Source organism: Rattus norvegicus, chromosome 7, assembly GCF_036323735.1.
Source record: "Rattus norvegicus strain BN/NHsdMcwi chromosome 7, GRCr8, whole genome shotgun sequence".
NCBI classification, from domain to species: domain Eukaryota; kingdom Metazoa; phylum Chordata; class Mammalia; order Rodentia; family Muridae; genus Rattus; species Rattus norvegicus.
Genome location: NC_086025.1, coordinates 58824142 through 58839856, shown reverse-complemented (window position 1 = coordinate 58839856; position 15715 = coordinate 58824142). Strand labels below are relative to the sequence as shown.

Here is a 15715-nt window from a genome sequence, read left to right as displayed (position 1 = left end):
GCTCGGAACCAGCTTATCAAAAGAGTCATCTTGGGGGCAGTGCAGGAATATTCTGACAAGGGATGGCTGGGTTGAGTTAATGAGAGCTAGTGATATAAACAGTTTAACCTAAACTCCTTGTGGGCTTTTCAGACTGTCATATTTCTGTAAAAGCAAGCAGTCAGAGCTAGGATACTTACTAGTAGAATAAGTCTCAGGATCTGCTGGGTCCTGGGCTCACCTGTAGCGTGACTCCTTCCTTTTGGTGCTGTGGACCTGGGGTGTGTAAGTTCAAGCAAGCGCTAAGAATGCTCAGATTGGCACATTAGTGAGGCCGCAGGGTGGTATGTGGTGGTGGTGGTGGGGATCAGAACTATGTTAATCTGAGCCACAGTGGAGTTCAGTGTGACCTCTTGGACATGGTCTCCCCGTTGTTCTGGCCATTGGCATTTATACTTTTGTTACCTGGAAACACAGAGCCTACGGTGGAGTTAAGCCTCCTTTCATATGGAGGTAACTTACACTTGTAACAGGAAAAAGAAAGACAACCCAATCCTTTCCCATAGACCTGTTTCAGATCATTTTACCTGTGTCTCCCTGTGTGCCGTGTGCATGCAGTGCCTGCAGAGGCCAGAAGGGGGTGTCAGATCCCCCTGCAACTGGAGTTATGGGTGGTTGTGAACCCTCCTGTGTGTGGGTGGGAATAGAACCTAAGTCCGTCCCCCACCCCCCACCCCCCACCCCCCCAGGTGAAGACCGAACTCAGGACCTTGTGGTTGCTAGGCAATCGCTCTACCACTGTGCTAAATCCCCAACCCCCCTAACTTCTGATTTTACTAAGACTTTTTTTTTCTCTGTAAGTTAGGTGTCACCTGGCAAAGTTGCCAGGAGTTTTGTTTGCCTGTCTCTGCCCTTGACTGACTCTTAGAGCCTGTTGGTGGAGGAACCACATGCAGGGTTTCTCAGCCGTCCTCACTGGCCTACCACATCCCAGCATTCCTTTCTAGTCTCCAAACAAGCCTGTTGGATTTCCGTTCTCTGGAACCTGGCCTTACCCACAGAGTTTCAAAAGTCATGGAGGCTGTGGCGGCATGAGATTTTACCACTAGACTCTGACTCTGTGGAAACTTCCAGTGTCCCTGGGCTGACCTGAGGTGGGAGAGGGAGGAGGATCCTGAGCCCTGGTAGTAAGTGCCCTTAGCTGATGGTCTGTGACCACTGATGACTCCAGGGTCTACCTCCAGATTGCACCAGTGAGATTCTTTTTTTTTTTTTTTTTTTTTTTTTGGTTCTTTTTTTCGGGAGCTGGGGACCGAACCCAGGGCCTTGCGCTTCCTAGGCAAGCGCTCTACCACTGAGCTAAATCCCCAACCCCTCCAGTGAGATTCTTAATCTGCTGGAATCTGGGGCAGCAGGTCTGGTTTGTTTTGTTTTGTTTTGTTTTTGAGCCTCTCTCTCTTTCTCTCTTCCTTCCTGGCTTCAGGCACTTTCTTATCTTTATTTTTCTCAGTTAATTTTCCTAATCTTCAGCATGATTACTTTGTAGTGCTTGATTAGGGGAGCTTTGCAGGCTGGTAAAAGTGAGTGTTAGATGATGTAAGGGGACAAAGACCATAGTTCAGGGCCATGCTAGTCAAAAAACGGAGGCCTTGAGTTGACATGTTCTTAAAAAAACTCCTGTCTCCAGGGCAACCTGGGCTGACCTTTGCCCACGCTCTGCCTCCCCAGCCACCTCACTCTTTTCCTAGTTGCCTGGGCAGATTAGCCACATTTGTGTGTGCCTGGCCTCTCTCTTACTTCATGCACCCGAAAAAAAAAAAGAGAGAGAGAGAGAGAACCAATTAAAACCAGCGATGAATTGTGTCACCATTCAGAAATGAATGACATCGCTATTGACTTCCTTTGAAAACGCTTCAACCTGTGATGTCTAAGGCTGAGTGTAATCTGTTATACATTTAGGGTTGGGACCTAAGACTAGGGCACTCCTGAAGAGCCGGGCCACCTCCAAGTTTGTTTTCTGGCTCCAAACAAACGAGTGGCTGTTTGCCGATTGGCACACGACCTGGTTTTAAAAGCACAACCATATAGGGTATTGGCGGAGTGGTGACTGGGGCTTTAAAGAGTGAGGTCATGGAAGGCTCAGATGAAGCTCTTCCAATGTGTATCACAACTTCAATTAATCTTATTAACATGTTAGGCCTGAGCCTGCTTTCACGGCCCGGGTGTGCCAGGGTATTTACGGGGCATGCTTTGAAGGGCTTTTGGTTTTTGATGCAGACGGATAGCAGAAGCATATAAACCATTGCGTTTGATACTGTAAAGCCCTCATATGCCTCTGCAGATTTATTAGGTTTTGGGAACTGAGCAAGAACACCACACTGGTCGATAAGACACGCAAGAGGCTAGATAGATTGCAAATGCAAACTTGAGGCCAGACTTCAGGACTGGGTCTGTTGTATAGGATAAGGGCCTGCCTCTCTTGTTCAGGACCCAGCTAGTTTGAACGCAGCATTCCCCCAGTAGAAGATTCAAAGACACAGTAGGGTGGCTGGGAAACCTTAGAAGGTGCCTTGGGCCCTGAACCTGGATATGTGTGATGCGAGCTGCACCCCTGGGCTGCTGTGGTGGGGATGGCTGTCTGTGTGGGGTGGGCCATGAGCTGAGGAGCAGGGGACTTGGCTTGCAGACTGCTGGGGACCAGCAGGTGGCACTGGCAAAGGGTGGTGACAGGCTGGGGTTGTGTTGATGTTCTGAGCACACTGTGTTTAAGAAGAGACTGCTGCAGACCCCAGCCTTAGACAGTAGTTGTTTTATTTTTGTGGTCTGTTTAAATTTAAATTTCGTTTGTTTGTTTGTTTTTTCAAAACAGGATTTCTCTCTGTAGCCCTGGCTATCCTGGAACTCAGATCGGTAGAGCAGGCTGTCCTGGAGCTCAAGAGATCTGCCTGCCTCTGCCTCCTGAGTGCTTGGATTTAAGGCCTGTGCCGCCTCTTTTTTTTTTTTTTTTTAATGAATAGTTTAAACTACCCACCTTTGTCCTCTGGTGTCATTTTGATTGTTTATGAGTAGCCTCAGGAACAAAGGAGGCTTCAAATGACCAAGTTTGACTGTTGTATTTTATTTTAGGTGTACTAGTTACAACCCCCCCCCCACCCCTCCCAGAGTACAGATGAAGTGAATTGTTGATGGGACACTAGTACTGTAACAAACCAGCATCATCAGACTAAAGGCGGTGAAGGGCAAGTTGGAAGCCAGCTACATGATGAAGGGGGGAAAAGTCTGTTCCTGCTTAATTCACTTATTGGGTCACAATTAACCAGCACCAGGTCCGCAGCATTGCTAAACGTCTCTTCTTTGCTGGTTGCTTTTACTGATTCCTTAACTGCAAGGCTTCCCAGAGCCTGCAGGGCATCTTTATTGGGATGATGTGAGGGGCAGTGTGTGAGGTACGAGAGTGTGTACACCCTTTCTATCACAGGACCAACACTCTTTGGGGGAGACACGGCTCCCTCTACTTCTCTGGCAGCCACACTTCATCTGCTTCGATTTTCCACTTGCTTTTCTGCCTGAGGCAGCAGTGGATCATCTGTTGCTTCAGAGATGACAGGGGATGATGGCCAGGAGAGTGCACGCTGAGCATCTTATGGCTACATAGGAGGGTTGCCTGCCTACCAGCTGAATTCAGGCAAGATAGACTCCCTAATCCTCACAGGACTGGAAGGGGAGTGCCAGCTCTCCGAATCTTGCCAGCTAAAAGAGTCTCCCTCCATCTGGCAGAACAACAGTCCCAACTCCCGAGTGGCCAGTCCAAATCAACATGCCAGGACCACACACCAAGAACAGAGCCTCTCTGGATGTGGCACCGGTGGGTTTGCACACATGAGTACACTTTGGAGGCTACATACCCACCTTGAGCATCCTGGGAGCTGCGGATAGGAGTCTCCCCTCAGCACAGTTGTGTGTGCCCCAACCCGTGTTTTCACATTAGTGTCCCGTTACATTGTTTCCCATTACATTGTTCTCTTGGTGCTTTTTGCCTCTGGTCCTTTGTTTGCATCAGCCGGTTGTTTTCTAGATTTGTGCTATCCAGTGAAACACTTAAAAGACGCTTCCAATTAGTTTCCTCATTTCACACTTGGAAGCCACATGTGACTCCTGCCTGCAGTAGGCTCAGACAACACATGGCTGCTGGAAGGGCTGCTGGGTAGTTATGGCTCAGATCGAAAAGATGACCCTCGGAAAGACTCGAAGTGTTCTGGTTCCTTCAGTATCTTAGCAAGGAGTGTAAGACAGACAGCTGAGGTAATACAGATCTGTCCCCTCCGGTCCTCCTTACCTATGTATTCACAGGGGTTAAGCAAGACATGCTTCTGGTCCAAAGGGCCCTCTTAGGACCTTGCAGCATTAGATCTGTCTGACAGCCCCTTCGGCATTCAGCCCGTCCCAGGGACTCCACGTTGCATACCTAAAAGACTTCTCACCAACACTGTACTCTAGAACTCCGTTTAGGAGCATATCGACACATGCATGTTTTCAATCAACTTGGAGTCAGTCGTGTGAGGCATGTCTATAACCCCAGTACTAATGCGGAAGCAGGAGGCCACCCTCAGCCACACGCATAGCAAGTCTGCAGCTAACCTGGGATACAAGGGATCCCATCTAAAAACAAAACTGGAGAACCATTTCCCCACTCCCTAGGAAAATGATAACCTTTGGTTGTGCCTCCACCACCCACCTCCCAGTGCTGGGAAGAGGCTTTTTTTTTAAAATGTCAGTCAGCCCTGCCTCAAGCTTGCTCTGTTCCTGGTGAACTTGTTTCTTTCTTCAAGGGTCGGGATTGAGACAGGGCTCTCTATGTAGACCGGGCTGGCCTTGAAATCAGAGATCTGCCTGGCCAAACCCTTGGGCCCTGCTGGCACCACTGGGGTGTGGGCTCACTTCAGGAGGAGCCTCTGCAGAAAATGGCTACAACCCTGTATAAGTTGCTTTTCTTGTGGCCACAACCAGATATGTGTAGCGAAAGCAACTTAAGGGAGGAAGGGTGCGTTTCCCACCAAGTTCAGGTGGCTGTGGTCTGGTCTGGCATGGTGAGGGACGTGTCATAGCTGGAGCCACCTAGTCTGTGGCACCCACCAGGAAACCGAGGCAGGGGAACGGCAGTGCTTAGCTGGCATATCTCTGACCCTTTCAGTCCAGGCCTCTGCTCAATGGGATTTTGCTACCCACAGTCGGAGTGGGTCTCCATTAATCCACTGCAAGCACCGTCATGCACACAGTGTGCCTCAGTAATGTGCTATGTGTTCCTTAGTCCAACCAAGCTGACGTTTGACATTAACCACCACAGTCCCACCGTACACTGTGTTATTTCCTCCCTGGAACCAGGCCTGGCCGGAATATGTTTATGGGAGTTGATGACCAGATTCATCTTAACTGGCCCTGAATCTCCTCTGTGCCCAGGGCCCACTGCTCCAGGAAATGAGCCATTTTAGGGAGGACAATGCTAGACACTTTATTCTCTGTGTAATCATTAAGTCCAGAACTCGTTCTGTCTCTATGCAAATGGGTACCCCAAGCTCTTGGGACCTGAGACGTCGGTAGGGTAGGCATTAGCCTGTTTTCAAAGCTGGAGGTGGGACGAGAAGCAGAATTTATGATTTCAGTCTAGTCTGGAAAAAAAGCACTTGTTGGCCTGGTCAGGTTACCTGATGCAGGCTGGACCCAGATCCATCGGGTACCTGAGAGCCAGGAGGAAGAGGGGAGCGCACCTCTTACTGTCCTTCTGTCCTTCCTCACTCCTTGGACAATCCGGGTTTTTGTTGTTTTGGTTTTGGTTTGGTTTTTCTTCCTCTAGCACCCTGGGGAAGATCAGTAGCTTGCTTATCTTTCTTTCCCTTTTTAAACTTTAATTTTGTGGGTGTGGTACACTCCTGAATGGGCACATGTTTGGCAGATGGAGGCCTCCCTCATGTGGATTTTGAGACAGGGTCTCTGTTGGTTGCTGCTGTATTTTGCAGACTAACTGTCCTGCAGTGTTCAGGGACCGTCCTTTCTCTCTCAATCTCACTACAGGAGCTCTGGGATTTGTCGTGCTGGGCTTCTACTGTACCCAGCTTTCTCTGGGGAGTCAAACTCAGGTCTTGACTCTTGATGGCAAACAGTTTACCCACAGAGATGTTTCCAAAGACCCTCATTCTATAGCACCCAAGACCTTGGGTGTCTCACACTGCGCTCTACCCATGACCTATATCCCTAGTCCTGCCTTAGATCCCAGAGGCGGTGGTGCCAAGTGAAACAGTCAACAGGCATGACTGGGCGGGGCCCAGGGCAAGCTTCGCCTGGCTGTCAGCCAGGAAGGGCGGGAAGGCAGGATCACAACTGCCTCTCACAGCTTGAAATCCGGCTTGGCACCAGTGGGCACTAATAAATAATTGTCCAATGATGGCTGGTATTGTATCCTCATTTGTATAACGTAGGTATTGTTTTTACACACTTCACAGAGATGAGAGAGCCAAGACTGAGAGTGGCCCCTTGACTTGCCTTTGGTCACAGCTAGGAGGTGGAAGAGCTGTGATTTCAGACCTAAGTGAAATTCAGATTTCTTTACTAAGCTAAATGAGAGGGTAGTGATGGGGGCATATTCACCTCCTTTTAGCCTTCTTTAAAGCCGTTTGGATTTGCTTTGCTCACTATGGTTTGTGCTTTTGTGGTTTTGTTTTGTTTTGTATTTTTTAATTTTTGTTTTTACAAGATCAGGTTTCTCTGTGTAGCTCTGTCTGTCCTGAAACTTGCTTGGTAAAATGGTCCTGACCTCACAGATCCACCTGCCCCAGCCTGTGTGTCACCACAGCCTGGCTGTTTGAGCTTTTGTTGTTCAATGGTTTTGTTTTGTTTTGTTTTTTTGTTTGTTTGTTTGTTTTTGTTTTTGTTTTAATTCTACTGTAGCTTCAGAGTTAACCAAGAAAGTGATTTCAGACTTGTAGAGGGTCTGTCCCTGGAAAGCCTATGAGAAAGAGGTTCTCTGTGTCCGTGAGGTAGGCAGGTGTGTCTCTTCTGAGAAAGTTCACTGGTGGGAGAACAAACAGCCTGGAAATGGGGCCCCAGCCTGGAAGGGAGTCCGACCCAAATTACATCCCTCGGGCGCAGTGGTTGAGATGCCAGGGATGGGTTCAGAGTTAGAATTTTGCATGGCAGAACTCTCCGTGTGGCCTCAGACAAGAATGACTTGTAACCTGCCTGGCAGACGCTCTGGGTGTGGCACCGGCCCCTCCCTGGCTGCCAAGTGCACTAACCATGCATTATTCACGGGCGGCTGCCCCTGCCCAGCCCTTCCCCGCCCTGCCCTGCAGTGGTAATCTGCTTACAGCCTGTGCTGTGCCTCTGCTCTTGGCCGTTTTCCTCCCTACCCCTTTGCCCCTTTGAGGTTGAGAATGTTCGTGTATTTGAGGGTTCTTTCCCAGGCTGGCAGACAAGGGAGTCTCTTAAAGGCTTAAACAATCTAGAAGTTTTCCAAGGTTGCCGTCCTTCTCCAGTTCAGGCCCTATCTGAAGTCAGTGTCATTTCCCGCCCCGCCCCTACCCCTGTCTGTGCACCCTATCTCTGCACTGTCTGCAGTCGAACCACCTTTGTGTGCCACTTACATTCACCGGGGCTACCCAGGGAACAGGCGCCTTGAGACAGGACAGCTGCATCAAGTCCCCCTGTCTCCTACCCCACCCTCCTCAAGCACAAGCCTGTATGATTGGTTTAGAGTAGATACCCTTCCCCCACCCCACCCCCCATGCACCCCCACCCCCAAGTTTATTCTTTAAAAAACCCAGCTCAGAAATGCTCTGGGCTGTCGCTTTCCCAGGATTTACTGTCTGGTTGACCTTTGAATAACAGAGTGCTCAACCCAGAAGGGGTCTTGTAGGCCCTGAGCTCCAACCCTCCTGATGCTTCCTACTCTTCCTTCGGTTTAGTCTCTGAGAAGTAAAGATAACTTCTCCATCCTCAGGTGTGGGCTATCCTGGGGTCATGGCTCTTTTGATCTTTCTCACAGAGCCTGTGGGCTTCTGGTCTGAGGGGCCTTGTCTTTGCTATCTAGCACTCCCTCCGCCCCTTCCCCTCCTTTCCTTGGGATTCTCGCCGGTGTGAAGCCCCAGATACACATGCAGTGTTGTTTGTATGCAGCCAGTGGTCTGGGGGCCCTTTAGCACCCTTGATCCCTCACGTGGAGCCCTGTCCCTCCCTTGGCCTTGAGAGAGAGCAGCCATCAGATCAGATCAGATCAGATCAGATCAGATCAGATCAGATCAGATCAGATCTTGGCAGGCGGTGCTGCTCAGAGGTCAGGGGCCCTTCAGATAGGGCCTACTCCAGACTCGTCACTTAGCAGGAAATGAGCAAACAGACTCCAACGAGTGAGCAAGCCCTGAGGCCCAGTGGTCGACTAAAGAATGTCAAGAACGGAACCTGGTCTTGCGGGAATGCTTGCAGTTCTGTATTCTGGATGGCATTCCTCCAGCGGCTTCCATAGCGACCATTCCTGGTGTCTGTGCCATTGCCACACAGTGGAACAACTGCCTGTACTACCCACCCAGCTGTGAGCATGGTGCGCTCTGGCTAGCTGGAACAGGCATAGATATCTTCATACTGTCCTTTTCCAGTCTGCCCCTCAAGTTTGAATCGAAGGTACACACGTTCTTTGCATTTTCAAATGTTTGTCCACATCAGAGCCTTGGAGGCCGATTTAGGGAAAAAGATTTAGGGCCTAGATTAAGGTAGAACTTGTTCGGAGCTGGGGATTTAGCTCAGTGGTAGAGCGCTTACCTAGGAAGCGCAAGGCCCTGGGTTCGGTCCCCAGCTCCGAAAAAAAGAACCAAAAAAAAAAAAAAGGTAGAACTTGTTCGGGTAACTAGTGGGGACTTTCCTGTCTATACCACAGAGACGCTAGCTAGCTCATTTTTCGAGGAGGCATTAAATGAAATGCCCATGCGGAGAGACTTACAGGCTGCCAGACAGTTGGGTTGGTGAGCGTTGCCCGGCTTTGGGAATCAGGCTCCACTCAGCAGCTAAGTTTCTTCTGGCAAGTTAACTCGCTTGCTAGGACTCAGTTCTGCATGGACACTGGGTAATTTCGCCAGCTTTGTGCGTGGTTACGTGATCCAGTGTGGTGCCTGGCATCCTTGGCTCTCCAGATGCTACAGTTGGGATTGTGGGTACATGGATTCATCTGTCCTAGTTAGGTTTCCATTGCTGGGATAAGACGATGGCCAAAAGCAACTTGGGGAGGAAAGGGGTTTACATTTTCTTAGAGTTTGTAGTGCATCATCCAGAGAAGTCAGTGCATCAGAGCTCAAGGCAGGACTGATGGTGGAGGCCATTGAGGTCTGCTTACTTACTGGCTTGCTGTACTGTCTGGTCCTGTGTGTCAACTTGACCCAAGCTGGTGTTATCACAGAGAATGGAGCCTCCCTTGAGGAAATGCCTCCATGAGATCCAGCTGTAAGGCATTTTCTCAATTAGTGATCAAAGATGGGCGGGTCCGTTTTGGGCGGTGCCATCCCTGGGCTGGTGGTCTTGGGTTCTATAAGAAAGCAGGCTGAGCAAGCCAGGGGAAGCAAGCCAGTAGGTAACATCCCTCCATGGCCTCTACATCAGCTCCTGCTTCCTGCCCTGTGTGAGTTCCAGTCCTGACTTCCTTTGGTGATGAACAGCAATGGGGAAGTGTAAGCTGAATAAATCCTTTCCTCCCCAACTTGCTTCTTGGTCATGATGATTGTGCAGGAATAAAAACCCTGACTAAGACAGACACCTGGCTTGCTTTTGTAAAGTGCCCAGGACCACCAGTCCATGTGTGACTCCACCCACAGTATGCTAGATCCTCCCACATCAATCACCCAATCAAGAAAATGCGCCACAGGCTGACCCACAGTTGAGGGCAGTGGGGGGCATTTTCTCATTTGAAGTTCCTTCTTCCCTACCTCCTTCTACCCTGTGTCAAGTTGACATAAGATCAGGCAGGACAAATATGCATTGATTGGGATCTTCGAGGATTTTTTTTTTTTTTTTTCCGGAGCTGGGGATAGAACCCAGGGCCTTGCGCTTGCTAGGCAAGTGCTCTACCGCTGAGCTAAATCCCCAACCCCGATTGGGATCTTTAGATAATAAATTATTAGTGATTTCTAAAGGATCAGGAAAGAACTTAACCAGTAAGCATTTCCCCTTTTGCGTTATGGGGAAAGAAAGGCCGAAGAAAATAGGGTATGGGGACAAGTAGACAGCATGGTGGGGTAGAGAGAACCTGGTCACATGTTATTTAGAAGGTAAATATACCCTCTGGTAGTGGTGCACAGTCTGACAGGTCGGTTACTATTGCCAGTTACTTAGTATTCGTTCCCTACTTTCTGCTAGTGCGTACTGTAAAGCTGTAGAGACCATGGCATTAATAAAATGTACCTAGGAGAAGCTTTCGGTGTGCCAGGCATAGTGGCTCACAACTTTAATCTCAGCAGCACTCAGGAAGCAGAGGCAGGCAGGTTTCTGTTAGTAGTTCTAGGCCAGCCTGGTTTATATAGTAAGTTCCAGGCCAGCCAGGGCCGCGCAATGAGGCCCTGTCTCAGAAGTAAACATGAAGGTAAACGAATACCCCTTAGAGGTCGAAGTGCCCCGCAGCCTAGCAGATGTTCTGCAGAACTTTACTTTTACAGAAGGAATCTGGCAAAGGCAGATTTGCGGACTAATATTTATTGAAGTGCTGTTTCCAGTTGCTGGTGGATTGACTTCATTCCGCTACCCCTAGGAAGACGGGTGTGAAGAATGAGGCGTGCTTGGCAGATGAACCTGGTGTGCTGGCTGATAGACTAGAGTTGCCTGTGTCTCGGGGAGAAATGCGTCTGCTGCTCTTTTGTGAAACACAGATGAAACCTGGTTTATCTGCACCTTCCCCCCAGTGTGGTTCTTCATGCATGATCACGGACGGTTTTTCTTCTAGGATGTGGAGAAGGAGAAGGAAACACACAATTACCTCAGCAAAGAGGAAATCAAAGAGAAAGTGCATAAGTACAATTTAGCCGTCACAGATAAGCTGAAGATGACCTTAGTAAGTACTCCTTCCTGGTTCACCTGGCTCTCACTGACAGACGGCTGGGGGCAGGGAGCTGGCTAGGGACGGGGTATGAGCATGTGCGGATATCTGTCTGTCTGTCTGTCTGTGTAAAAGTACAAGCTGGCAGGGCTGGTAGGTTTGATCCCTGAGACTCGTGAAAAAAAGGCCAGATGGAGCGGTGCACATCTGTAATGCCAACACTCCTACAGAGAAATGGAGAATTGAGCTTTCAGGACCATTCTCCTGGAATACCCAAGAGCTGCAGTAGCAGCAGCCGCAGCAAGAACACAGTGAGGGACCCCGCCTTGACCAGGTGGGAGTGTCTGACCCACTGGGCACAAGGGTGTAGCAACAGTGCCATCTGCTGTGTCCCCTTGCCGCTGGGAATAAAGCTAGTCTATTTTCCTAGTGTCAACACAATGCTGACTTGGGTGTCTCAGAGCCCTCGCTGTGACCTTCCTCTCTGTGGAAGGTTGGTGTTGAGCACAGAGCTGAGACACGCTCCAGGCTTCAGGGCAGCTCTGGTCTGGCAGGCGCGGACCACGCAGGACAGTGTCTTCCTCAATGGGTGCTGATCCATCACAGGAAGCTTTGGAAGCACAAACCTCAGGGCTAGCGCTCCAGGACATCCTGGAGCATCCTCCACAGCATCCACCCTGCAGATCTTGTATTAATCCCCCACTGAGGGAGCCCCTCTCTGCTCTCTTTGGTGAAATCGTTTTCGAGACAAAACTGGGTAAAAGCTGTTCGCCTTCCCATGGGGCTTAGATCTGCTCCTTTCCCAGCCTGCCGACCGCCCACTCAGTATGCCTTTCTTTACTCTCCAGAATTCAAACGGGATTTACACTGGCTTCATTAAGGTGCAGATGGAACTCTGCAAACCTGCCCAGACCCCTGCCAACCCCAGCAGCAGTGGCTGCATGAACACGCTTCATATCAGCAGCACAAACACCGTGGGAGACGTGATCGACGCGCTGCTCAAGAAGTTTCAGGTGACCGAGAGTCCCACCAAGTTTGCGCTTTATAAGCGTTGTCACAGGGAAGACCAAGGTACGTGGCCACGCTTCAAATGAAAGCGGTCCCTCTGTTCCTGTCTTTCTTACTCATTAGCAGAAGGAAGGGCAGCCGAGAGGTGCCTCGTCAGAGGCCAGGGACAGAGTGTGGGAGCCACACTCTGATGTCAGACATTTATGATTGCGTTAGGCCTGAGGGGCTTTGAGGCATCTGTGTGCAGCGGGCATGCGTGGAGGATTTGTTGCTGGTATTGCCGCACAGAGGGACAGGTTTGGTGAGAGCATGTTAGCGATGAATTTAATGCCCTTTAACGCACCAAGGAACACTTAGGTGGTTGAAGTTTTCAGTGATGATTTACATTTGAAGCTCATGTACACGTGCTAAGGCTGGAGAGGCCAAGAGGCACACGTACAACTCACATGCAAAAACCAAGCAATGTTGACCCCAGGTCTGCTTGAGCCTACACGAATGCCCAGTGAATAGAGCGCACATTAGGTTACTTCAGGAAGCGGGATGGGATCTCCCGGGCAGCAGTTGGAATGGAAGTTGGTGTCTATAGTCCCTGCAGTAAGTAGCAGTAAGCCACTTAAGTTTTCTCTGGGAAAAGCCTTAAAGCAGCCATCGAAGAAAATGTACTGACTTTGACATGATAGGAATGTCCCTTAGCTACACAGGGTGACGCACAGCTTTTCCCAAGTGTGTACATTTGTTAAAGAAAGGCTCTTTGGAACAGAAAAATAGGCAAGTCAGAAGCCACGGGCTCAGCAGCCTAGCGAGGAGGGGCAGCTGCCAGGAAACTACAGTGCAATTGCATCTGAAGTGCTAAGGGACACAGGGAAGACCTGACGACATTTTTAGCTTGCCAGCAACTTGGCCAGCACAGGTGGACATCAGCCACACAATCTAAAATGGCAGTGTCCTGCTAAGCCGTCACCCTCACGGCTGGTAAATCTTCCGACAGGAGAGTACATCCGTGTTGTCTGTAAAGACACAGTGTGCTCATAGGACAAGCTCCTGGCCTGCTGGGCCACCCGTCCTTAATCTGCAAAGAAGTTTGCTCCTGGGGCTTTGGATTTAAATTGTTTGGTTGAGTTGTTTTTGTAGTTTTTAGAGGGGTTAAGGTCCCTCCCCCTCCCCCAAAGTGTCCTTTCTGAAAGGAGGGACAGAATCACTGTACCCTATTTGATACAAATTCATTTCTTCCTCTTCAAGGCACCGTGTCTGCTGGGCAGTTTGTGCCCTGTGGGTCTGTGGTGTTAGCATGAGAGACCGGTGATCTAGAGGCTCGGGGAATGTGACCTGTTACTGGCGTGTCAGGGTGGGCTGGGAGAACCGTCTCTGGCTCTCTGGAGTCCTCTGTAACACGCTGTTTGTCTCCCTTCCCAGTGTATGCCTGCAAGCTCTCCGACCGGGAACACCCGCTGTACCTGCGTTTGGTAGCAGGGCCCAGAACCGACACGCTTAGTTTTGTTCTTCGAGAACACGAAATTGGAGAGGTGAGTGAGGGATCATTCATGGTGACATCAGATGACACAGAACAGCTGGCCTGCTTTATTGCACCAAGGAGATGAGGGGGCAGCAAAAGAGAACCCCTAGTTAGCTACAGTATAATTCTCTTAGAACATTATATTGCCATGTGCTCTTCAGAGGTCGGCGGAAAGAACTCTTACTCATGCTCACACAGACAGCAATGTTCACTCCATGGGACTGTAATCTAGCTGCGCCTCCTCCATATCTGCTGCTAAAAGTCTCCAAAAAAGTCTGCTAAAAGATGCAGGCCTGGCATCTGCCTCCTTCTCCGTCCAGTCAGATGACTCAGGACCTCTGTTTGCACTCGTCCTTCTCTCTCCAGGGAGGATGTTCTGGGGTGTCCATTGGAAACCATTTAGGCTGCCGTGTAGATCGTATGCCAGCTCTCAGTGATCCTGGAGCAAACTCTCCAGCCCAGGAGCTCAGACTCGAGACTGTGAGGTGTCCCGGGGAACAGTCTGCGATGCTAAGAGAACAGGCTCGCAGTCAGGGGCCCCGGCTGTGGCTAGAGAGGGCCACAACACAAGGCAGAGCTTCTGATATTACAGCCTTCCACTCAGAAAAGGGCTAGAAAGTAACACTTTCTTAAAAATAGTTCTTATTCTCACTGTGGATGTGGACATGTGTGCCACGGCACGCATGTGGAGATCAGAGGACAGCCTTTCACAGCACTACAGTTACAGGTGGGCCACGGGGAAGAAGTCGGATCATGGGTCACTGCGGGGTTTTGTTTTTTTTGTGGTTTTTTTTTGTTTGTTTGTTTGTTTTTGTTTTTGTTTTTTTGTTTTTTGCATGCAGCAATTTCCTTGATATTCACTGCTTTTTAAAGAAAAAACCTTTTGTGTGTTTTTTTTTTTTGTTTTGTTTTTTGTTTTTTGCTTTTTGGTTCTTTTTTTCCGGAACTGGGGACCGAACCCAGGGCCTTGCGCTTCCTAGGCAAGCGCTCTACCACTGAGCTAGATCCCCAACTCCCCCTTTTGTGTTTTAAATTACATTTTATTGTTTTGTGCTGATGTGGGATGTGTGAATATGCACTTGTTACCTCATTCGTGTGGGGGTGAGAGGGGAACTGGTAGGAGTCAGCTCTCTCATCATGTAGGTCCCAGGGATCAAACTCTAGTTCTCAGGTTTGGCAAGAGGAGCTGTTAACCATTGAGACATCTTGCTGCTCTCTCTCCATTTTGTGTGTGAGTGTGCGTGTGTGTGTTTTGTGTATCTGTCTTGTGAGTGTGTGTGTCCTGTGTGTGTGAGATGTGTATTGTGTGTGTGTGTGTGTGTGTGTCTTGTGTATCTGTCTTGTGAGTGTGTGTGTCTTGTGAGTGTAGTGACTGCTGTGGGATGCTCTCAGTGAAGAGAGCTTGGCCTCTAGGACAAGAACCAAACTCCAAGTAGCAAGCTGCATTCAGCTGCCATGGAGGGCAGGCGTAGGCCAGCGAGCTGGGCTTCAAAGTGGCTCAATGAGACCTGTTAATAAACCTAGCATTGGGTGGGACGGGAAGAGGAAAGGTCCCGGCAACCTTCTCAAGAAGGTAGGTGTAAGCTGAGATCTGAAGGGTGGCCAGAGGATTGATGGGCCAAGCAAAGCAAGGAGAACATGTGCTAAGCTGAGGCATTGAGGAAGCTCAGGGCGGGCTGGAAGGCAGCGCATTCCTTACCTCATGTAAACGTTCCGGGGGTGCCAACTGGATATTTTAACCACTCGTGCTTACCATGGCTGGGGTGGGGAAGAGGCTGGGAGTCAGGGCTGAGGGCAGAGAGGGCAAGAGTAGAGCGAGAAGGTGGGGAAGGAGGCTGCAGGGGCGAGGAGTGGTGAGGAGAACTGGGGCAGCAGACATGGAGAGAGCAGGTTGGCTGCAGAACTCCGTGGTGTTGAGGTTGTGGGCAGGGAGAAGAAGGCAAGACTGAGGATGGGAAATGCAGGTGTGAGGGGCTGATTCTCTGGAGGGTTGGACTAGGAGGGGAGGACAGCCACACCTCAGTCTTCTGCGGGGCTTCGTGTCACATGCCCTTAAAACCAGCACTCAGGAGGCTGAGGCAGGAGGATCATGAGTTCAAGACCAGACTGTACAACATAGCAAAACCTTGTCCTGGTGGTGGGAGGGGGAC

General features: G+C 49.9%; 1 protein-coding gene across 2 annotated transcripts in view; it reads left to right on the top strand.

The window, feature by feature from the left end:
* The window catches only part of Rassf3 (Ras association domain family member 3), a 64661-nt gene that overhangs the window by 46164 nt on the left and 2782 nt on the right, over positions 1-15715 (top strand). The window contains exons 1-4 of one of the 2 annotated variants that reach the window (XM_039079486.2): positions 8253-8649; positions 10952-11059; positions 11893-12115; positions 13466-13575. In XM_039079486.2, coding sequence (XP_038935414.1) covers positions 11051-11059; positions 11893-12115; positions 13466-13575 — 342 coding nt within the window. In that variant the 5' untranslated portion in view covers positions 8253-8649; positions 10952-11050. Of the gene's footprint in view, positions 1-8252; positions 8650-10951; positions 11060-11892; positions 12116-13465; positions 13576-15715 lie in introns of those variants that run through there. The other variant, NM_001108747.2, reaches the window with a different exon arrangement.